This window comes from Eublepharis macularius, chromosome 12 (assembly GCF_028583425.1).
Source record: "Eublepharis macularius isolate TG4126 chromosome 12, MPM_Emac_v1.0, whole genome shotgun sequence".
Lineage (NCBI taxonomy): Eukaryota > Metazoa > Chordata > Lepidosauria > Squamata > Eublepharidae > Eublepharis > Eublepharis macularius.
The window spans coordinates 80,718,023-80,741,467 of NC_072801.1; the positions used below are offsets into that span (position 1 = coordinate 80,718,023).

At 48.1% G+C, this 23,445-nt stretch overlaps 3 protein-coding genes across 3 annotated transcripts in view; all 3 read left to right on the forward strand.

Moving 5' to 3' along the window:
- Positions 1–1,377: 1,377 nt before the first annotated feature.
- LOC129338349 (mucin-2-like) lies at positions 1,378–2,320 on the forward strand (the record flags this gene model as incomplete). Its single annotated transcript, XM_054992499.1, has 1 exon — positions 1,378–2,320. A coding segment is annotated over exon 1 (708 nt), but the record flags the coding sequence as incomplete, so codon positions are not given.
- Positions 2,321–5,872: 3,552 nt separating this feature from the next.
- LOC129340034 (mucin-2-like) lies at positions 5,873–7,836 on the forward strand. The gene is made up of 2 exons (XM_054994578.1): positions 5,873–7,278; positions 7,809–7,836. The coding sequence occupies exons 1-2, from the start codon at positions 5,903–5,905 to the stop codon at positions 7,834–7,836; spliced, it is 1,404 nt and encodes a 467-aa protein (XP_054850553.1). The 5' UTR covers positions 5,873–5,902.
- A 177-nt stretch (positions 7,837–8,013) lies between these two features.
- Positions 8,014–23,445, forward strand: part of MUC12 (mucin 12, cell surface associated) — a 39,126-nt gene continuing 23,694 nt past the window's right edge. Inside the window, exons 1-4 of the mRNA XM_054994579.1 lie at positions 8,014–9,277; positions 10,929–10,957; positions 11,049–11,197; positions 11,229–11,441. Of these exons, the coding sequence (XP_054850554.1) occupies positions 8,069–9,277; positions 10,929–10,957; positions 11,049–11,197; positions 11,229–11,441 (1,600 nt within the window). The 5' untranslated portion in view covers positions 8,014–8,068. The remainder of the gene's footprint in view (positions 9,278–10,928; positions 10,958–11,048; positions 11,198–11,228; positions 11,442–23,445) is intronic.

Here is a 23,445-nt window from a genome sequence, read left to right on the forward strand (position 1 = left end):
TTCTCCAGTTCCCATCATCTCTAGGACTACTTCTGTAGTCCCCACCACTTCCACGACTACCTCTCTTATTCCGATCATCTCCACAACTACTTCTGTAGTCCCCACCACTTCCAGGACCATGTCTGCTGTTCCCAACCCTTCCCTGACTAATTCTGCAGTCCCCATCACTTCCACGACTACTTCAACAGTCCCCACCACTTTCACAACTACGTCTGTTGTCCCCACCACTTCCACGACTAAATCTGCAGTCCCCATCACTTCCATGACTACTTCTCCAGTTCCCATCATCTCCACAACTACGTCTGCTGTCCCCACCACTTCCAGGACTACTTCTACTGTGCCCACTGCTTCCACGACTACTTCTCCAGTTCCCATCATCTCCACGAGTACATCTACAGTCCCCACCACTTGCACAACTACCTCTACAGTCCCCACCACTTCCACAACTACGTCTGCAGTCCCCACCACTTTCTCGACTACTTCCCCCGTTTCGACCATCTCGACAACTACTTCTGCAGTCCCTACCTCTTCCATGACTACGTCAGCTGTTTCCACCACTTCCACGACTACTTCTCCAGTTCCCATCATCTCCATGAGTACATCTACAGTCCCCACCACTTCCACAACTACGTCTGCTGACTCCACCACCTCGACGACTAAATCTGCAGTCCCCAACACTTCAATGACTACTTCTCCAATTCCCATCATCTCCACAACTACGTCTGATGTCCCCACCACTTCCACAACTACTTCTCCGGTTCCCATCATCTCCATGAGTACATCTACAGTCCCCACCACTTCCACAACTACGTCTGCTGTCTCCACCACCTCGACGACTAAATCTGCAGTCCCCAACACTTCAGTGACTACTTCTCCAATTCCCATCATCTCCACAACTACGTCTGCGGTCCCCAACACTTCCACGACTACTTCCCCCGTTCTGATCATCTCGACAACTACTTCTGCAGTCCCTACAACTTCCACGACTACGTCTGCTGTTCCCACCACCTCCACGACTATTGCTCCAGTTCCCATCATCTCAACGACTACTTCTGCTGTCCCCACCACTTCCACGACTACTTCTCCAGTTCCCATCATCTCTAGGACTACTTCTGTAGTCCCCACCACTTCCACGACTACCTCTCTTATTCCGATCATCTCCACAACTACTTCTGTAGTCCCCACCACTTCCAGGACCATGTCTGCTGTTCCCAACCCTTCCCTGACTAATTCTGCAGTCCCCATCACTTCCACGACTACTTCAACAGTCCCCACCACTTTCACAACTACGTCTGTTGTCCCCACCACTTCCACGACTAAATCTGCAGTCCCCATCACTTCCATGAGTACTTCTCCAGTTCCCATCATCTCCACAACTACGTCTGCTGTCCCCACCACTTCCACGACTACTTCTACTGTGCCCACTGCTTCCACGACTACTTCTCCAGTTCCCATCATCTCCACGAGTACATCTACAGTCCCCACCACTTGCACAACTACCTCTACAGTCCCCACCACTTCCACAACTACGTCTGCAGTCCCCACCACTTTCTCGACTACTTCCCCCGTTTCGACCATCTCGACAACTACTTCTGCAGTCCCTACCTCTTCCATGACTACGTCAGCTGTTTCCACCACTTCCACGACTACTTCTCCAGTTCCCATCATCTCCATGAGTACATCTACAGTCCCCACCACTTCCACAACTACGTCTGCTGACTCCACCACCTCGACGACTAAATCTGCAGTCCCCAACACTTCAATGACTACTTCTCCAATTCCCATCATCTCCACAACTACGTCTGATGTCCCCACCACTTCCACAACTACTTCTCCGGTTCCCATCATCTCCATGAGTACATCTACAGTCCCCACCACTTCCACAACTACGTCTGCTGTCTCCACCACCTCGACGACTAAATCTGCAGTCCCCAACACTTCAGTGACTACTTCTCCAATTCCCATCATCTCCACAACTACGTCTGCGGTCCCCAACACTTCCACGACTACTTCCCCCGTTCTGATCATCTCGACAACTACTTCTGCAGTCCCTACAACTTCCACGACTACGTCTGCTGTTCCCACCACCTCCACGACTATTGCTCCAGTTACCATCATCTCAACGACTGCTTCTGCAGTCCCTAGCACTTCCAAGACTACTTCTCCAATTCCCATCATCTCCACAACTACGTCTGCTGTCCCCACCACTTCCTTGACTACTTCTCCAGTTCCCATCATCTCCACAACTACGTCTGCTGTCCCCACCACATCCACAACTACGTCTGCGGTCCCCAACACTTCCACGAGTACATCTACAGAACCCACCACTTCCACAACTACTTCAACAGTCCCCACCATTTTCACAACTACGTCTGCTGTCCCCACCACTTCCACGACTAAATCTGCAGTCCCTACCACTTCTACGACTACGTCTGCTGTTCCCACCACTTCCACGACTACTTCTCCAGTTCCCATCATCTCAGCGACTACTTCTGCAGTCCCCACCACTTCCACGACTACTTCTGCAGTTCCCATCATCTCTACGACTCCTTCTGAAGTCCCGTCCACTTCCACAACTACTTCTGCAGTCCCTACCACTTCAGCGACTACGTCTGCTGTTCCCACCACTTCCACAACTACTTCTGCAGTCCCCACCACTTCCACGAGTACATCTACAGAACCCACCACTTCCACAACTACTTCAACAGTCCCCACCACTTTCACAACTACGTCTGCTGTCCCCACCACTTCCACGACTAAATCTGCAGTCCCTACCACTTCCACGACTATGTCTGCTGTTCCCACCACTTCCACGAGTACTGCTCCAGTTCCCATCATCTCAACAACTACTTCTGCAGTCCCCAGCACTTCCACGACTACTTCTGCAGTTTCCATCATCTCCACAACTACGTCTGCAGTCCCTACCTCTTCCACGACTACGTCAGCTGTTTCCACCACTTCCACGACTACTTCTCCAGTTCCCATCATCTCCATGAGTACATCTACAGTCCCCACCAGTTCCACAACTACGTCTGCTGTCTCCACCACCTCGACGACTAAATCTGCAGTCCCCAACACTTCAATGACTACTTCTCCAATTCCCATCATCTCCACAACTACGTCTGCTGTCCCCACCACTTCCACAACTACTTCTCCGGTTCCCATCATCTCCATGAGTACATCTACAATCCCCACCACTTCCACAACTACGTCTGCGGTCCCCAACACTTCCACGACTACTTCCCCCATTCTGATCATCTCGACAACTACTTCTGCAGTCCCTACAACTTCCACGACTACGTCTGCTGTTCCCACCACCTCCACGACTATTGCTCCAGTTAGCATCATCTCAACGACTACTTCTGCAGTCCCTAGCACTTCCAAGACTACTTCTACAATTCCCATCATCTCCACAACTACGTCTGCTGTCTCCACCACTTCCACGACTACTTCTCCAGTTCCAATCATCTCTACAACTACTTCTCCAGTCCCTACCACTTCCACGACTACGTCTGCTGTTTCCACCACTTCCACGACTACTTCTCCTATTCCGATCATCTCCACAACTACTTCTGCAGTCCCTGCCACTTCCCCGACTACGTCTACTGCTTCCACCACTTCCACGACTACTTCTGCAGTCCCCACCATTTCCACGAGTACATCTACAGTCCCCACCACTTCCACGACCACTTCAACATTCTCCACCACTTTCACCACTACGTCTGCTGTCCCCACCAGCTCGACGACTAAATCTGCAGTCCCCACCACTTCCATGACAACGTCTCCAGTTCCCATCATCTCCACAACTACGTCTGCTGTCTCCACCACTTCCACGACTACCTCTCCAGTTCCCATCATCTCCGCAACTACATCTGCAGTCCCCACCACTTCCACGACTACTTCAGCAGTCCCCACCACCTCGACGACTATTTCTCCAGTTCCAATCATCTCTACAACTACTTCTCCAGTCCCTACCAGTTCCACGACTACGTCTGCTGTTTCCACCACTTTCACGACTACTTCAACAGTCCCCACCACTTTCACAACTACGTCTGCTGTCCCCACCACCTCGACGACTAAATCTGAAGTCCCCACCACTTCCACGACTACTTCAGCAGTCCCCACCAATTTCACAACTACGTCTGCTGTCCCCACCACCTCGACGACTAAATCTGAAGTCCCCACCACTTCCATGACTACTTCTCCAGTTCCCATGATCTCCACAACTATGTCTGCTGTTCCCACCACTTCCACGACTACTTCTCCAGTTCCCATCATCTCAGCGACTACTTCTGCAGTCCCCACCACTTCCACGACTACTTCTGCAGTTCCCATCATCTCTACGACTCCTTCTGAAGTCCCGTCCACTTCCACAACTACTTCTGCAGTCCCTACCACTTCAGCGACTACGTCTGCTGTTCCCACCACTTCCACAACTACTTCTGCAGTCCCCACCACTTCCACGAGTACATCTACAGAACCCACCACTTCCACAACTACTTCAACAGTCCCCACCACTTTCACAACTACGTCTGCTGTCCCCACCACTTCCACGACTAAATCTGCAGTGCCTACCACTTCCACGACTATGTCTGCTGTTCCCACCACTTCCACGAGTACTGCTCCAGTTCCCATCATCTCAACAACTACTTCTGCAGTCCCCAGCACTTCCACGACTACTTCTCCAGTTTCCATCATCTCCACAACTACGTCTGCAGTCCCTACCACTTCAACGACTACGTCTGCTCTTCCCACCACTTCCACAAGTACTTCTCCAGTTCCCATCATCTCCACGAGTACATCTACAGTCCCCACCACTTGCACAACTACCTCTACAGTCCCCACCACTTCCACAACTATGTCTGCAGTCCCCACCACTTCCTCGACTACTTCCCCCGTTTCGACCATCTCGACAACTACTTCTGCATTCCCTACCTCTTCCACGACTACGTCTGCTGTTCCCACCACTTCCACAACTACTGCTCCAGTTCCCATCATCTCAACGACTACTTCTGCAGTCCCTAGCACTTCCACGACTATGTCTGCTGTTCCCACCACTTTCACGAGTACTGCTCCCGTTCCCATCATCTCAACAACTACTTCTGCAGTCCCCAGCACTTCCACGACTACTTCTCCAGTTTTCATCATCTCCACAACTAAGTCTGCAGTCCCTACCACTTCAACGACTACGTCTGCTGTTCGCACCACTTCCACGACTACTTCTCCAGTTCCCATCATCTCCACGAGTACATCTACAGTCCCCACCACTTGCACAACTACCTCTACAGTCCCCACCACTTACACAACTACGTATGCAGTCCCCACCACTTCCACGACTACTTCCCCCGTTTCGACCATCTCGACAACTACTTCTGCAGTCCCTACCTCTTCCACGACTACGTCAGCTGTTTCGACCACTTCCACGACTACTTCTGCAGTCCCCACCACTTCCGCAAGCACATCTATAGTCCCCACCACTTCCACGACTGTCTCTACAGTCCCCAGCACTTCCATAACTACGTCTCCTGTCCCCACCACTTCCACGACTAAATCTGCAGTCCCTACCACTTCCATGACTACTTCTCCAGTTCCCATCATCTCAACGACTACTTCTGCTGTCCCCACCACTTCCACGACTACTTCTCCAGTTCCCATCATCTCTAGGACTACTTCTGTAGTCCCCACCACTTCCACGACTACCTCTCTTATTCCGATCATCTCCACAACTACTTCTGTAGTCCCCACCACTTCCAGGACCATGTCTGCTGTTCCCAACCCTTCCCTGACTAATTCTGCAGTCCCCATCACTTCCACGACTACTTCAACAGTCCCCACCACTTTCACAACTACGTCTGCTGTCCCCACCACTTCCACGACTAAATCTGCAGTCCCCATCACTTCCATGACTACTTCTCCAGTTCCCATCATCTCCACAACTACGTCTGCTGTCCCCACCACTTCCACGACTACTTCTACAGTGCCCACTACTTCCACGACTACTTCTCCAGTTCCCATCATCTCCACGAGTACATCTACAGTCCCCACCACTTGCACAACTACCTCTACAGTCCCCACCACTTCCAAAACTACGTCTGCAGTCCCCACCACTTTCTCGACTACTTCCCCCGTTTCGACCATCTCGACAACTACTTCTGCAGTCCCTACCTCTTCCATGACTACGTCAGCTGTTTCCACCACTTCCACGACTACTTCTCCAGTTCCCATCATCTCCATGAGTACATCTACAGTCCCCACCACTTCCACAACTACGTCTGCTGACTCCACCACCTTGACGACTAAATCTGCAGTCCCCAACACTTCAATGACTACTTCTCCAATTCCCATCATCTCCACAACTACGTCTGCTGTCCCCACCACTTCCACAACTACTTCTCCGGTTCCCATCATCTCCATGAGTACATCTACAGTCCCCACCACTTCCACAACTACGTCTGCTGTCTCCACCACCTCGACGACTAAATCTGCAGTCCCCAACACTTCAATGACTACTTCTCCAATTCCCATCATCTCCACAACTACGTCTGCGGTCCCCAACACTTCCACGACTACTTCCCCCATTCTGATCATCTCGACAACTACTTCTGCAGTCCCTACAACTTCCACGACTACGTCTGCTGTTCCCACCACCTCCACGACTATTGCTCCAGTTACCATCATCTCAACGACAGCTTCTGCAGTCCCTAGCACTTCCAAGACTACTTCTCCAATTCCCATCATCTCCACAACTACGTCTGCTGTCCCCACCACTTCCTCGACTACTTCTCCAGTTCCCATCATCTCCACAACTACGTCTGCTGTCCCCACCACATCCACAACTACGTCTGCGGTCCCCAACACTTCCACGAGTACATCTACAGAACCCACCACTTCCACAACTACTTCAACAGTCCCCACCATTTTCACAACTACGTCTGCTGTCCCCACCACTTCCACGACTAAATCTGCAATCCCTTCCACTTCTACGACTACGACTGCTGTTCCCACCACTTCCACGACTACTTCTCCAGTTCCCATCATCTCAGCGACTACTTCTGCAGTCCCCACCACTTCCACGACTACTTCTGCAGTTCCCATCATCTCTACGACTCCTTCTGATGTCCCGTCCACTTCCACAACTACTTCTGCAGTCCCTACCACTTCAGCGACTACGTCTGCTGTTCCCACCACTTCCACAACTACTTCTGCAGTCCCCACCACTTCCACGAGTACATCTACAGAACCCACCACTTCCACAACTACTTCAACAGTCCCCACCACTTTCACAACTACGTCTGCTGTCCCCACCACTTCCACGACTAAATCTGCAGTCCCTACCACTTCCACGACTACGTCTGCTGTTCCCACCACCTCCACGACTATTGGTCCAGTTACCATCATCTCAACGACTGCTTCTGCAGTCCCTAGCACTTCCAAGACTACTTCTCCAATTCCCATCATCTCCACAACTACGTCTGCTGTCCCCACCACTTCCTCGACTACTTCTCCAGTTCCCATCATCTCCACAACTACGTCTGCTGTCCCCACCACATCCACAACTACGTCTGCGGTCCCCAACACTTCCACGAGTACATCTACAGAACCCACCACTTCCACAACTACTTCAACAGTCCCCACCATTTTCACAACTACGTCTGCTGTCCCCACCACTTCCACGACTAAATCTGCAGTCCCTACCACTTCTACGACTACGTCTGCTGTTCCCACCACTTCCACGACTACTTCTCCAGTTCCCATCATCTCAGCGACTACTTCTGCAGTCCCCACCACTTCCACGACTACTTCTGCAGTTCCCATCATCTCTACGACTCCTTCTGATGTCCCGTCCACTTCCACAACTACTTCTGCAGTCCCTACCACTTCAGCGACTACGTCTGCTGTTCCCACCACTTCCACAACTACTTCTGCAGTCCCCACCACTTCCACGAGTACTTCTACAGAACCCACCACTTCCACAACTACTTCAACAGTCCCCACCACTTTCACAACTACGTCTGCTGTCCCCACCACTTCCACGACTAAATCTGCAGTCCCTACCACTTCCACGACTATGTCTGCTGTTCCCACCACTTCCACGAGTACTGCTCCAGTTCCCATCATCTCAACAACTACTTCTGCAGTCCCCAGCACTTCCACGACTACTTCTCCAGTTTCCATCATCTCCACAACTACGTCTGCAGTCCCTACCTCTTCCACGACTACGTCAGCTGTTTCCACCACTTCCACGACTACTTCTCCAGTTCCCATCATCTCCATGAGTACATCTACAGTCCCCACCAGTTCCACAACTACGTCTGCTGTCTCCACCACCTCGACGACTAAATCTGCAGTCCCCAACACTTCAATGACTACTTCTCCAATTCCCATCATCTCCACAACTACGTCTGCTGTCCCCACCACTTCCACAACTACTTCTCCGGTTCCCATCATCTCCATGAGTACATCTACAGTCCCCACCACTTCCACAACTACGTCTGCGGTCCCCAACACTTCCACGACTACTTCCCCCATTCTGATCATCTCGACAACTACTTCTGCAGTCCCTACAACTTCCACGACTACGTCTGCTGTTCCCACCACCTCCACGACTATTGCTCCAGTTACCATCATCTCAACGACTGCTTCTGCAGTCCCTAGCACTTCCAAGACTACTTCTCCAATTCCCATCATCTCCACAACTACGTCTGCTGTCCCCACCACTTCCTCGACTACTTCTCCAGTTCCCATCATCTCCACAACTACGTCTGCTGTCCCCACCACATCCACAACTACGTCTGCGGTCCCCAACACTTCCACGAGTACATCTACAGAACCCACCAATTCCACAACTACTTCAACAGTCCCCACCATTTTCACAACTACGTCTGCTGTCCCCACCACTTCCACGACTAAATCTGCAGTCCCTACCACTTCTACGACTACGTCTGCTGTTCCCACCACTTCCACGACTACTTCTCCAGTTCCCATCATCTCAGCGACTACTTCTGCAGTCCCCACCACTTCCACGACTACTTCTGCAGTTCCCATCATCTCTACGACTCCTTCTGAAGTCCCGTCCACTTCCACAATTACTTCTGCAGTCCCCACCACTTCCACGAGTACATCTACAGAACCCACCACTTCCACAACTACTTCAACAGTCCCCACCACTTTCACAACTACGTCTGCTGTCCCCACCACTTCCACGACTAAATCTGCAGTCCCTACCACTTCCACGACTATGTCTGCTGTTTCCACCACTTCCACGAGTACTGCTCCAGTTCCCATCATCTCAACAACTACTTCTGCAGTCCCCAGCACTTCCACGACTACTTCTCCAGTTTCCATCATCTCCACAACTACGTCTGCAGTCCCTACCTCTTCCACGACTACGTCAGCTGTTTCCACCACTTCCACGACTACTTCTCCAGTTCCCATCATCTCCATGAGTACATCTACAGTCCCCACCAGTTCCACAACTACGTCTGCTGTCTCCACCACCTCGACGACTAAATCTGCAGTCCCCAACACTTCAATGACTACTTCTCCAATTCCCATCATCTCCACAACTACGTCTGCTGTCCCCACCACTTCCACAACTACTTCTCCGGTTCCCATCATCTCCATGAGTACATCTACAATCCCCACCACTTCCACAACTACGTCTGCGGTCCCCAACACTTCCACGACTACTTCCCCCATTCTGATCATCTCGACAACTACTTCTGCAGTCCCTACAACTTCCACGACTACGTCTGCTGTTCCCACCACCTCCACGACTATTGCTCCAGTTACCATCATCTCAACGACTGCTTCTGCAGTCCCTAGCACTTCCAAGATTACTTCTACAATTCCCATCATCTCCACAACTACGTCTGCTGTCTCCACCACTTCCACGACTACTTCTCCAGTTCCAATCATCTCTACAACTACTTCTCCAGTCCCTACCACTTCCACGACTACGTCTGCTGTTTCCACCACTTCCACGACTACTTCTCCTATTCCGATCATCTCCACAACTACTTCTGCAGTCCCTGCCACTTCCCCGACTACGTCTACTGCTTCCACCACTTCCACGACTACTTCTGCAGTCCCCACCATTTCCACGAGTACATCTACAGTCCCCACCACTTCCACGACCACTTCAACATTCTCCACCACTTTCACCACTACGTCTGCTGTCCCCACCAGCTCGACGACTAAATCGGCAGTCCCCACCACTTCCATGACAACGTCTCCAGTTCCCATCATCTCCACAACTACGTCTGCTGTCTCCACCACTTCCACGACTACCTCTCCAGTTCCCATCATCTCCGCAACTACATCTGCAGTCCCCACCACTTCCACGACTCCTTCTGCAGTCCCCACCACCTCGACGACTATTTCTCCAGTTCCAATCATCTCTACAACTACTTCTCCAGTCCCTACCACTTCCACGACTACGTCTGCTGTTTCCACCACTTCCACGACTACTTCAACAGTCTCCACCACTTTCACAACTACGTCTGCTGTCCCCACCACCTCGACGACTAAATCTGAAGTCCCCACCACTTCCACGACTACTTCAGCAGTCCCCACCACTTTCTCAACTACGTCTGCTGTCCCCACCACCTCGACGACTAAATCTGAAGTCCCCACCACTTCCATGACTACTTCTCCAGTTCCCATAATCTCCACAACTATGTCTGCTGTCCCCACCACTTCCACGACTACTTCTCCAGTTCCCATCATCTCCACGAGTACATCTACAGTCCCCACCACTTCCACGACTACCTCTACAGTCCCCACCACTTCCACAACTACGTCTGCGGTCCCCACCACTTCCACGACTACTTCCCCCGTTCCAATCATCTCGACAACTACTTCTGCAGTCCCTACCACTTCCACAACTACGTCTGCTGTTCCCACCACTTCCACTACTACTGCTCCAGGTTCCATCATCTCAACGAGTACTTCTGCAGTCCCTTCCACTTCCACGACTACTTCTGCAGTCCCCACTACTTCCACGACTACTTCTCCCGTTCCGATCATTTCCACAACTACTTCTGCAGTCCCTACCACTTCCACGACTACATCTGCAGTCCCCACTACTTCCACAACTACTTCTCCCGTTTCGATCATCTCCACAACCACGTCTGCAGTCCCCACCACTTCCACGAGTACATCTACATTCTCCACCACTTCTTCGACTACGTCTGCAGTCCCCACTACTTCTACAACGATGTCTGCAGTTCCCCCCACTTCCACGACTACTTCTGCGGTCCCCACCACCTCCACGACTACGTCTGCATTCCCTACCACTTCCACGACTACTTCTGCTGTCCCCACGACTTCCACTACTACTTCTGCAGTCCCCACGACTTCCACAACCACATCTGCAGTTCCCTCCCCCTCCACGACCACGTCTGCAGTCACCAGTCCTACCAGCTTTAAAACCACTGCAGGTGAGTGTAAAGTCTAGTTGCTTTATTTTTGTGAATCATTCCTCAGAGCCCCAGAGATATCTCACATTTGTATCTATTGTTTGACATTGAAAAAGGATCTTGATGAAGGACTGACGCATTACATATCTAAGGTTCTTCCAGTCTCGCTATAAATTGACTTCTTTGCCTTTAGCAAGAAATAGACTTGAAGAGAGTATCCCACCTGTATCCCTTCCCCTTGAACTTACTGCTTCCTCGCCGTGGTTGAGTAGCCATCCCGAGCCAATCCATGGAACGCCAAGCCCAGCTGTCCCTGCTCTCTTTCGTTCATCACATCTTTCCCATGCCAGAAAGGGTCATTGTAGCCCTTTTGTGTGGAATCCCAGCCTGGGACATTGGAAGTTAGATCGCAGAGCTTGTTTTATGCCACTGAACTTAAGTTTCCGAACTTTGTGATTTTATTGCCCTGTTATAGATCCAGAGGAGTTAGCCGTGTTAGTCTGTAGTAGCAAAATCAAAAAGAGTCCAGTAGCACCTTTAAGACTAACCAGTTTTATTGTAGCATAAGCTTTCAAGAATCAAGTTCTCTTCATCAGATGCCTGATCCAAACTGGAGATGTTTACACCAAAAGGAGATGTTTACATTTACTAGCAAAGGAATGTTTGGGTTGCCTCCACGCTAATTGCATCCTGTCCCCTTGTGATATATGTCCCCTTCTTTCCCTCTCTCCCCTCCTCTATTGCCCTGTTGTAATTTATCTTTATTTTATCTGTATGTTGTAATCTTCCCTTTGCCCATTTGCGGGGAGGGCGGACTATACATTTAATAAATGATAATGAAAGGTCAGAGTGCCGCATTTCACCGCCTGCCCGCCCGCCCGCCCCCGCTCGGCTCCCTCCGTGGGCTCTGTGCCTCTGGCCCCAGTGACCTGGAGCCATGCCGGCTGGCTGTCCAAAGCCAGCAGTTCTCCCTGGGAATTCTCACCGGGTTGACTGCGGCTGTTCCTCCCGTCCTCCCTCTCTTCAGGGGCTGCATCTTGGTCAAGGGCAGTGGAAGATGCTACTGTCAGACTATGTCATTACAGAACTGATAGTCTGCCTCACTCCCTTCTGCAAGAAGACAAGGTCTTTTGATTTCAAAAGGTTTATTGTGAAAGACAGCATTCAAGTCCAGATGTATATATTCCAGGATTAGAGGTCCTGGCCGATCAAAGTATTGTTAGGAATGAATCATAAAACGAAAGTGGTTACATTTCACACTCCCCGAGCCCAGCCTCCCCCCTGAGTTCACACAGCCAAGCTTCTCAGAGGAACGTGGAGCTGGCCAAGGTTGAGCAGACAGATAAGACAGTTTCCTTTCCCATGGACTCGGCTCCTTGCAGGTGTCGGGACCTAAAGGGGAGGAAGACTAAACACTACAGAATTAAACATGGTGTTACTCAGGCTAAACAGTCTCTGGCATTCTGCCTCCCTTAAGACCCCTCTCCCCCCGGTTTGTTGGGATAGGTTTGATGAAATCGTTTGAGTAATCAAGGGGCTTTTACATGTATTGATTCTACCCACTCCCTGTACCCTTCTTCAAAGTCCTTCCAACAAATTAAGTAAAAGAGTTTGTTACATCTGATTCTGGAGTCTAATATTTCTTCAATTTCGTAGTGAACTTGATCATTGATCATGGTGGGAATGGGTGTGGTTGGTGATGGATGCCACTTGTCTGGTGCAGGGGCTTTCTTCAGTAGGCTAACATGGAATGTGGGGTGGACGTGGCATAGGTTTTTTGGTAGAATGACTTCTACAGTCACTTGGTTAATTATTTTCTTGACAGGGAACGGCCCCAAATATTTTAAAGTGAGTTTTTTGCTGGTCTGGTCTGGTCTATTTTAAGGTTTTTAGTGGAGATATATACTTTATCTCCTGGTTGCAATTCCCATTGTTTTGCACGGTGGCGATCTGCATACTTCTTGTAGTCTGCTTTTGCTTTGTTTAGGGTGGTTTGTATAGCTGTCCATTGATTGTTAAGGGCAGTCCACCATTGATGAAGGTCTCCTGTGGGTTGTTTTCCCTGGGGTAATTCAAAGGGGAACGCTTTACCTTAGTAGCCATGTACAATTTTAAAAGGGATTTCACCTGTTGAACTGTGGACTGCGTTGTTATATGAGTACTCAGCAAAATGAAGAAGCTCTGCCCAGTTGTCTTGCTTGAAAATTAATATAACAGCGAAGAAATTGTTCTAATATTTGATTAGTTTTTTCCGATTGCCCATCACTTTGTGGGTGGAATGCGGAACTGATTCCTTGTTCCATTCCGGTTAATTGTAGTAGCTCCTTCCCAAAGTTGGCAATAAATTGTCCGCCGCGATCCGATATCACCTTAGAAGGAAAAGAATGCAACTTCACAATATGTTTCATAAATATTTCTGCTAGTTTCTTGGCGGTAGGTATGGTTGTGCAAGGAATGAAGTGTGCTTGTCTGGAAAACAAATCCACAACCACTAAAATACAGGAACAACCCTTCGAGGGAGGTAAATCTGTAATAAAGTCCATAGAAATTACTTCCCATGGTCTATTGGGAGTTTCTAACGGCTGTAAAAGCCCCGGTGGTTTTCCCTTCCTGATTTTGGCACTTATACAGGTTGGGCAGGATGACACATATTGGGATACATCTTTGCAAATTCCAGGCCACCAAAATTGTCTCTGTATTAAGTGGAGGGTTTTTAGATAGCCGAAATGACCCGTGGTACGGGCATCATGACAACTTTGCAGAATTTCTTTCCTCAGACTGGCTGGTATATACAATCGGTCATCCTTAATCCAGTCTCCCTCCGCTGTCTGAGACATTTTTGCCTTGGGCACTCCCTCCCCTTCCTTTTCCACCTCGCTTTTCACTTTTGCTCTCCACCCCTTTTATGCAGCTTGCTTCTGCACAGTTTGCCTGCGATTCGTAACTACGCCACCTAGTTGGTGGGGAGTGAATACTGTGTCAATCGTTTCCTCCCTCTTGCTCTGATGTTGGGGCATGCGCGATAGAGCGTCAGCTAAGAAGTTAGTTTTTCCTGGTAAGAAGTTGAGGGTGAAGTTAAATTTGGAAAAGAAGTCTGCCCGTCTGAGTTGTTTGGCGTTAAGGCGTCTCGGGCTTCTTAGTGCTTCTAAGTTTTTGTGATCTGTCCAAACTTCAAACGGGTGCCGGACCCCTTCGAGCCAGTGACGCCATACTGTGAGAGCTATTTTGACAGCAAAGACTTCCTTTTCCCATACATTCCAATGCCGTTCAGACTCAGAGAATTTCCTAGAGAGGTATGCACACGGTTTGGCTTTCCCATCTTCCCCCTTTTGCAGCAGCACACCCCCGATTGCTGCATCGCTGGCATCGACTTGTACTATGAAAGGGTGATTTTCATCGGGGTGTTGTAATACAGGCTCAGAGGTAAATTTAGCTTTGAGTTTTTCAAAGGCTAGTTTGCATTGTGGGCTCCAATCCAATTTGGAGGAGGGTTTCTTTGCTTGCTCCCCTTTATCTTTTGTTTTCAGGAGCTCCGTTAATGGGAGGGCAATTTGGGAGAAACCCTCTATGAAGTCTCTATAGAAGTTGGCAAATCCTAGGAAAGATTGTAATTGTTTATGAGTAGAAGGAGTTTGCCAATCTTGTACCACTCGTATTTTGGCAGGATCCATTTTTAGTCCTTGCCCTGATATGCGGTAGCCCAAATAATCCAGTTCTGTTTTATGGAACTCACATTTGGAAAGTTTTATAGGGAGTTTGTGGCACATTAATGTAGTTAGTACTTCTCGTACTAACTTTATATGTTCCTCTTTTGTTTTTGAATAAATTAAGACGTCATCTAGGTAAACAACCACTCCCTTATATAAGTATCTATGTAGCACTTCATTGATCATGGACATGTATACTGATGGGGCACCAGATAAGCCGAAAGGCATGACAAGGAATTCATATTGACCTAATGGCGTATTGAACGTGGTTTTCCATTCATCTCCTTCTTTAATTCTTACATGGAAGTAGGCATCTTTCAAATCTAATTTGGAGAAGATCTTACCTTGCACCACGACGTTGAGTAGATCTCGGATGAGCGGGATGAGGTAAGCATTGATTCCTCTGAAGTTGCTGCATAGTCTTAAGCCTCCATCCTTCTTTTTCATGAATAGTACCGGAGCTGCATGAGGGCTGTTAGCCGGACATATAAACCCTCTTTTTAAATTTTTGTCAATAAACTTTCTCAGTTCTTCCCTTGCTAACGGACTCATGGAGTATAATTTGCTTTTGAGTAGGCTTTCTCCTGGAATAATTTTGATGGCACAGTCCGTAGCACGATGGGGGGGGGGGGAGACTGTCCGCTTCTTCTTCACTAAAAGCTTGTTTCAGGCTTCTATATTCCTTAGGAATGTGATTCAACTCCTCTTGTGTTAGAAGCGTGACATCTAATAGGGGTGGTTTGGGTCTTCCCTATTCTGGATTCCAGTGATGATGCTTGCAATAATCATCGTTGAACTTTACTGTTCCCTTGGCCCAGGTTATATTAGGGTTATGATCCCATAACCAACGACTGCCGAGGATTAGGGGGTACTTTGCTGCTTGGCTTACTACAAAGCACCTTTTCTCCCAGTGGTTTTCTATACCCGTGGGTATTGGTTCGGTTTCCAACGTTACTGGATTCATGTTGGAACCGTCCATTTGTTCAAAAATGATAGGATTTTCCAGTTCTCTAGTTCTCAGACCCAGACCGTTTACTAAGGCTGGGGCTATAATGTCTCTGGAACATCCAGAATCAATTAATGCTTCTACACAGATATGTGTTCCCCAGTTGGGATTCACCAATATAACTGGTAGGAATAATATAGACCCCTTTTCTCTCACCTCTCATTGGGTGATTTTCTTTTTGATCTGTCGGTCGGGTCTCCTTACAACAGATCCATCTCGTTTCCTGACTGGGGGCTGGCAGCTTCCTCTTCTTCCTCCGTTGGTTGCACATCGAGCTCCATTAACACTTCCTGTGCTTCTAGGCCCTTTTTGGGTTGGTTGTGTTTTGGCATTCCCCTTCCTCGGCTTGCTCTTGGAGCAGGGATAGGTTGGGCCAGAGCGGGGGTCGATTGCACTGGTATGCGAGCAGGGCATTGCACAGCAAAATGTCCACTTGGACCGCATTGGAAGCATAGTCCTTGTCTCCAGCGAGTATCCCTGGCCCCGCGGCTCGGGGGACCCCCTCAACCTCCTTTTTGTACTATTGGCTTTCTTCTTGCCCCCAGGGCTTGTTGTTGTTCTACTAATCGTACCTGTTGTATGTGGCTTTCTATCTCGCATGCGAGTTGGATCCAACCTAGAAGTGTTGGTGGATCATCCTGCATCAGGGCTCGATCTAGCAGCCAGGGGTTCATGCCACCCTTAAACATCACAATTTTAGTCCCTTCTTCGCAGTGAGGGCACTTGGCCGCCAACTGCCTGAATTTACAGTCAAAGAAGTTTTTGATTTTTATAACAATATATTAGTGCAAAATGTGCAAAAGTGCAAAGTGTCAACAATAAATACAGTATATAATAAATACAAAGTAATAATTATACAAAGTCACAGTTGTTTGTCCGTGTTTTTGTAATGTTCATAGAGAAACGTCTAGGTGAGAGCTACAGTAGAGCCTTCTTAGGAATGTAGGCAGAAAGTCCCACAGGGAAGGGTGACCACAATCCAAATCAAATGAAAATATTGATGTGCCGACGGGATTATGCTTGCATATTATACCATTCCCGTTTCATATACACAACTTCTTCCTGGGCACAGTTATTGGATGTACATCTTCCTAATGGTCTTCAATTAGAACAGCTCACCACATGGTATTTTCATTACTGGCATGAATGGACCAATGTCCGTTGCGCTGAAATGGTGGTTCATGCCAGTAATGAAAATACCATGTGGCAAGCTGTTCTAATTGAAGACCATTAGGAAGATATACATCCAATAACTGTGCCCAGGAAGAAGTTGTGTATACGAAACGGGAATGGTATAATATGCAAGCATAATCCCGTCGGCACATCAATATTTTCATTTGATTTGGATTGTGGTCACCCTTCCCTGTGGGACTTTCTGCCTACATTCCTAAGAAGGCTCTACTGCAGCTCTCACCTAGACGTTTCTCTATGAACATTACAAAAACATGGACAAACAACTGTGACTTTGTATAATTATTACTTTGTATTTATTATATACTGTATTTATTGTTGACACTTTGCACTTTTGCACATTTTGCACTAATATATTGTTATAAAAATCAAAAACTTCTTTGACTGTATATTCCCAGTATTGTTTTTTGTAGCCTTTGACTACCCGGGGTTTCCCTGCTTTGTAACTGCCTGAATTTGGCCACATAATCTCGGACCGGTTGAGTACCCTGCCGTAATGTTTGTAATTCCATGCAGGACCGATCCTCTTCGAGAGGATCTTCGTATTGAGCACGCAGCGCAGCCATAAAACTTTGTAAAGTGTCCAATTCTGGCGCTCCAGAGTTGTACAGCGTTACATACCATTCGGCTGCCTTGCCTTCCAGTCTTGATGCCAGATGATCAATTCTACTCTCCTCGTCTGGAAACAGGTGTCCCCAACAATTAAAAAACTGGAGTGCTTGTACTACAAAGAATCCCAACTTTTGTGTATCACCGTCAAAGGTGGCTTCCAATTTAATCCAGCCCCAAGGTAACTCCGGTTCCCTTCGTCTGTCCTGCAATAGTTGCACCAGGGGGGCGGTGGTAGCGGCCCTTGTATTAGTCCTCTGGGTAGGTTTCCCGGTGGTGGAGCTCTCGGAGCTGGCCCCATGGCTCCCGGAGGGACTTGTCTTGGAGGTGGAGGTTGTATCGGAGGTGGTTGTTGGGGTGCCACTTGCCTAGGAGTTACCCGAGGAGGCGGTGGTGGGGCCACCCTTCTTGGAGGGGGAAAAAGCTGTTGTTGCAGAGGGACGATTTGAGCTGGAGGTTGTTGCCGAGGAATTGTTTGAATGGGCACTGGTTGAGTTGGGGGCGGTAGCGTCGGCAGAGGGGTTGGTAACACCTGCGGAGCCGGCTGCTGTGGGGCGGGCGTCACCCTCGTACTTTGGACCGGCAGCTGCTGTGATGGTATCGGCAATGGGCCCATGCTGGATCCCGGAGTGGATTGTGTGCCAACCGATATTGGGCTACGCGTAGGTACTTGCCCCTGCGCCACTGCGAGCACTTGCTGTACTTGAGCAGCGGCCGCTTCCCTCTGCCCTTCAACTAACTCACCAATAAGGTAGATGGCTTGAGCTAATTCCTCCTCCATTCTGTCCATCCGCCGTTCCATACGGTGGTAATACTCTGCGGCTTCCTGATTTGCCCTATCTTCTCCTCGGTCACTAGGCTCCGACGGTTCGCACTACCTAGGTGGGACATAGTCCATAGGCCATGGCTGCACAGGTCCCTCTGCACCTCCAAACGTCCTCCTATTATCTCTGGGCTGTATCGGACCTACCATTGCACCACCCTGCATACGTTGCTCCTCTTCTTCGGACATGCTGGCTAAAATCCCTTTGGTTAATCCAGTAACTGCAGAAATCCCTGTATCCTCTACTTGGGTTCGATATTCTAGCTGCTGAGTATGTCCGCGCTCCCAAACCTTGGTAGAGTTCGCGTCCGTGTAATCCCAGCTCATGAGTTCTTGACGGGTGGCTTCCCAATCCTGGAGATCCTCGGAATCTCTGGGATCTCACTCTTCCAGGCGGCCCGCACCTACATTCCACTTATACCAGGGTTGATTGCTGGCCCGTGCTTCCTCAGGAGTGCGAGCTGCTCTCCTTAGATCCCAGATGATGCTGGGGCCTTCTTGCTCTGTTGACCCGACGGTGCGTCGTACATTGATCATCGACCGGGAAAACATGGTCCCCGCTCTTCTCTCCCTCACTTCTCTAGGCCAGGAGCCCCACTACCGCAGTGTCGGCAGCGAAATCAATTGACTCTGTTCGATAAGTTTGCTCACCTTTGGTCGTGCGCCATCTATTGCCCGATCAGCCTGCTCCACTCCTCTGACGGGCACGACTTCTGTCTGGTTGGTGGGAAGAAGCTCCTCCTCCGTTTGAATCCTCGGAGGCCGCATCGGTAGGTACTTCGCCTGGATTCAGAGTCTCCCCCACTCCATTCATTGGTACCAACGGTGTCGAGTCATCCTCCTCCTGTCCAGGGACGTTTAGATCAATCAAGGAGCCCTCGGTATCCATCCTCCCTGGGTGAGGGGTGCAGACTTCAAAGTTTTTTGGTTCCTAACAAAATGTCAGACTATGTCATTACAGAACTGTTAGTCTGCCTCACTCCCTTCTGCGAGAAGACAAGGTCTTTTGATTTCAAAAGGTTTATTGTGAAAGACAGCATTCAAGTCCAGATGTACATATTCCAGGATTAGAGATCCTGGCTGATCAAAGTATTGTTAGGAACGAATCATAAAACAAAAGTGGTTACATTTCACACTCCCCGAGCCCAGCCTCCCCCCTGAGTTCACACAGCAAAGCTTCTCAGAGGAACGTAGAGCTGGCCAAGGTCGAGCAGACAAATAAGACAGTTTCCTTTCCCATGGACTCGGCTCCTCGCAGGTGTCGGGACCTAAAGGGGAGGAAGACTAAACACTACAGGATTAAACATGGCGTTACTCAGGCTAAACAGTCTCTGACAGGTGCCTGGGGCAGGGCTGGGGACTGGTCCCTGGCCTCTTGTTGTGATATATTAATACTGGGTAGTGCTGGTGCACTGAAGTTATAGGTGGCCACAGCACAGGGCCTTCTTCACTGAGGCCCCACAGAGAGTCCTGGGTCCTGCTGGCCTTCAACACACTCTGGGATTTTCTTAAAGGTTCCAAAGAGATGCTCTATTGAGGCTTTTTTAGGAGCTTGGAACAAGAAGCCCTCAGAAGATGTTGAGAAGGTCGCCGTTCATCGATGTCTTCTGCCCTTGGGGTGGAACCCAGCCCTACAGTTTACAATGGAGGTGGGTCACCTGAAGATGTCTGGGAGACAAGTGGAGCAACACCGGTGGAAAACTCATTCTGGCTCAGACAGAGCAGGCTAGAGAGCTCATTGGAAGAGCTATGAAGCAGGCAACTTCCGGTTTGGGATCCATGAAGGTCTAATGCAGCTCTAATAGCTGAGCTGTCCGGGCTGCTGTTTTGGAGGCTACAGGGGCGAGGATTTGCCCGTAGCCAACTGTTCTCAGGCGGAAAACAGGTGTAGAATGCTCAAGAACCTGAGGGCGCGTTGATCTCAGGCGAGGGGGGGTCCTGCGCAACGGACTCTCTCCCATCCCTTGAGGTCCCACCCGAAGAAAGGTTTTGCCAAGATCTCTACAGCAGTTTTGGAGCCAATTTGGTTGGCATAAGACCTGCATGCCCAAGCTTCATACAGGGACAAGGGGACTTGAAGTGAATTGAATACAGAAACAGTGATTACAACCCGTGAAAATGACTAAGAAGGTAAAGATTACTATCTCTTGAAACGGGACAGATTACTTTAAGAAACAAAGTACTAAAGCGAATTTAAAAACTGCCACAGATTGATTACAAGGAGGGGAAATTCCGGCAAGAAAAAGTTTTTAAAAAGGACTATGTATAATGGAGTTAGTAGAGAAAGCTGATTATTGTTTACATACCTGCGGAGAGAAAGAGATAGTGGACTGTGGGAAAGTCTCAACATCACAAGAATTGCTGTGTGTGGCAGAGGAACGGGAAGTACGTCAGAACGATAGAGGAGCTGGAGAGAAGTGGCCTTTTCTATGTGACAGGAAGTAGAAGAACGCCATTTTGAAGAAGGGAAAGGTCGTGGCTTCAGCGGAAGAGGAAGTAGGCCATCTTGGATTAGAAGTATAGTTGAAATAACCATAGAGAAAAGACGCTCGACATTTTGGACTGTGTAAATGTGTTTTTTTAAGAAATAAATTAAATTCGGGACTTTCAAAAGTAAAAGTATACAAAGTTAAACGCCACGGAGTTAAGAAAAAGAGCAGACTCGTGGGAGCGAGGTAAAGCTAGCCCCACGATGTCGAAAAAGAAGTGGCAAGCAGCAATTGAAAGCTTGGATAAAAAAGTTTCAGAAGGAAATAAAGTTAAAGATATGATACAAGAGATGGCGAAAGAGTTTAAAGAGACACTTAAGAAGGAACTGGCGGAACTGACGAAAGGTATGGGAAAAAATACAAAACGACTTGCAAGCCACGCAGCAAAGGGTTAATGTAGTAGAAAATGCAATGGATACCTTAGCAGACACGCAAGGAACTGAGATGAGGGCAATGAGAGGCAGAATGGCTGTCGCAGAGAGTAAACATATGGAGAAACAACTGAGATTTCGTGGTTTGCCGGAAATTGAGGGAAAATCTGCCCAAGAACAGATTACAGAAGTTTTGGCTGGATACCTGGGGAAAGAGGAAGATAAAATTGCGGCTTTCCTAGATGTGTTATACAGAATAAATTCAAGATTTGCGACCCAGAGGAAATTACCAAGAGATATGATTGTGCAATTCACAACTAGAAACACAAGAGAAATGATTGTGAGTAAACAATTCCAGGATCCATTAGAGGTCGACTGCAAGGCGGTGATTATTATGAAGGAACTGCCCAGATCGGTGCTATTGGATCGGAAAAAAAATAAAGATTTAGTCCAGATTTTGAAGGACATGAAGATAAGATACAGATGGGAAATACCAGAAGGACTGTCCTTCGAATTTGGAGGAGCTAAAAAGCGCATCAGATCTGAATTGGAGATGGAAAAGTTCATCAGGGACAATGAAAAGGACTTACCAACAACAAGATTATGATTATGGAGTGCAAAATAATATCTTGGAATGTAAATGGACTTAACTCGCCTAATAAGAGAAAAAATATCTTCCACTGGCTATTGAAACAAAAATGTGATATTGTATGTTTGCAAGAAACCCATATTAAAAAGCAAGATATAAAATACTTAAAGTTTGCAAAATTGGGAAGTGAATTTGTGGCTGCTTCAAAAAAAAAGAAAAAAGGTGTGGTGTTGTATATAAAAGAAGAATTGCAGCCAAAATTAGTAGTGAGTGATGTGGAAGCTAGATATTTAGCAGTGGAAATTATGTGGAATTTAAAGAAATTGTTGGTGATTGGAATATATGCACCTAATGGAGCAAAAGAAAATTTTTTTGAGGACTTGGGAAAACAATTGGATGAACTATCTTACGATCAGATAATTTTAGCTGGAGACTTCAATGGAGTTACTAACTTGGATGAAGATAAGAAATCTGGAACTGCACAAAAGAAAAGAGGATTACTACCAAAGTCCTTTTTTGCAATAAAGGAACAAGAGACTCTAGAAGACGTGTGGAGGAGACAGAATCCCAAAACTAGACAACATACATTTTATTCTGCAAGACATTTTACTTTATCACGAATTGACATGATCTGGGCCTCCAAAGACTTAGCGTTATGGACTAAAGATGTGGAAATAATGCCTATGGTAGGCTCAGATCACAACCCAATCATGTGGAGATTTGGGAAAAGAAATAAAAGAAAAGGATGGAGAATAAATGAAGATCTTTTGCAAGAAGAAGAAAACATTGAATTGTTACGAAGAGAGACCAGATTCTTTATACAACATAATATGAATAAGGAAGTTTCGACTAATAAGGTATGGGACACTTATAAAGCAGTGACTAGAGGTATACTAATGGATTTAAATGCAAGAGCTAGAAAGAAAAAAGAGGAGAAGAGGCTAGAGATTATGGAGAAAATAAAAGCCAAAGAGACACAACTTAAGAAGAGACCAGGAAAAAAGAAGATATATCAGGATATTAAAATCCTACAAGAACAATTGACGGCAATGAATAACAAAGAATTGGAATGGAATCTTAAGAGAATGAACCAGAAGTCGTTCGAGGGTGCAAATAAGCCTGGGAAATATTTGGCGTGGCAACTGAAGAAAAGAGAAGAGAATCATAAATAAAATTTGTGAGGAGAATAAGACATATTTGGAGCAGGTAGCCATTAGTAGAGCTTTTTTAAAATTTTATG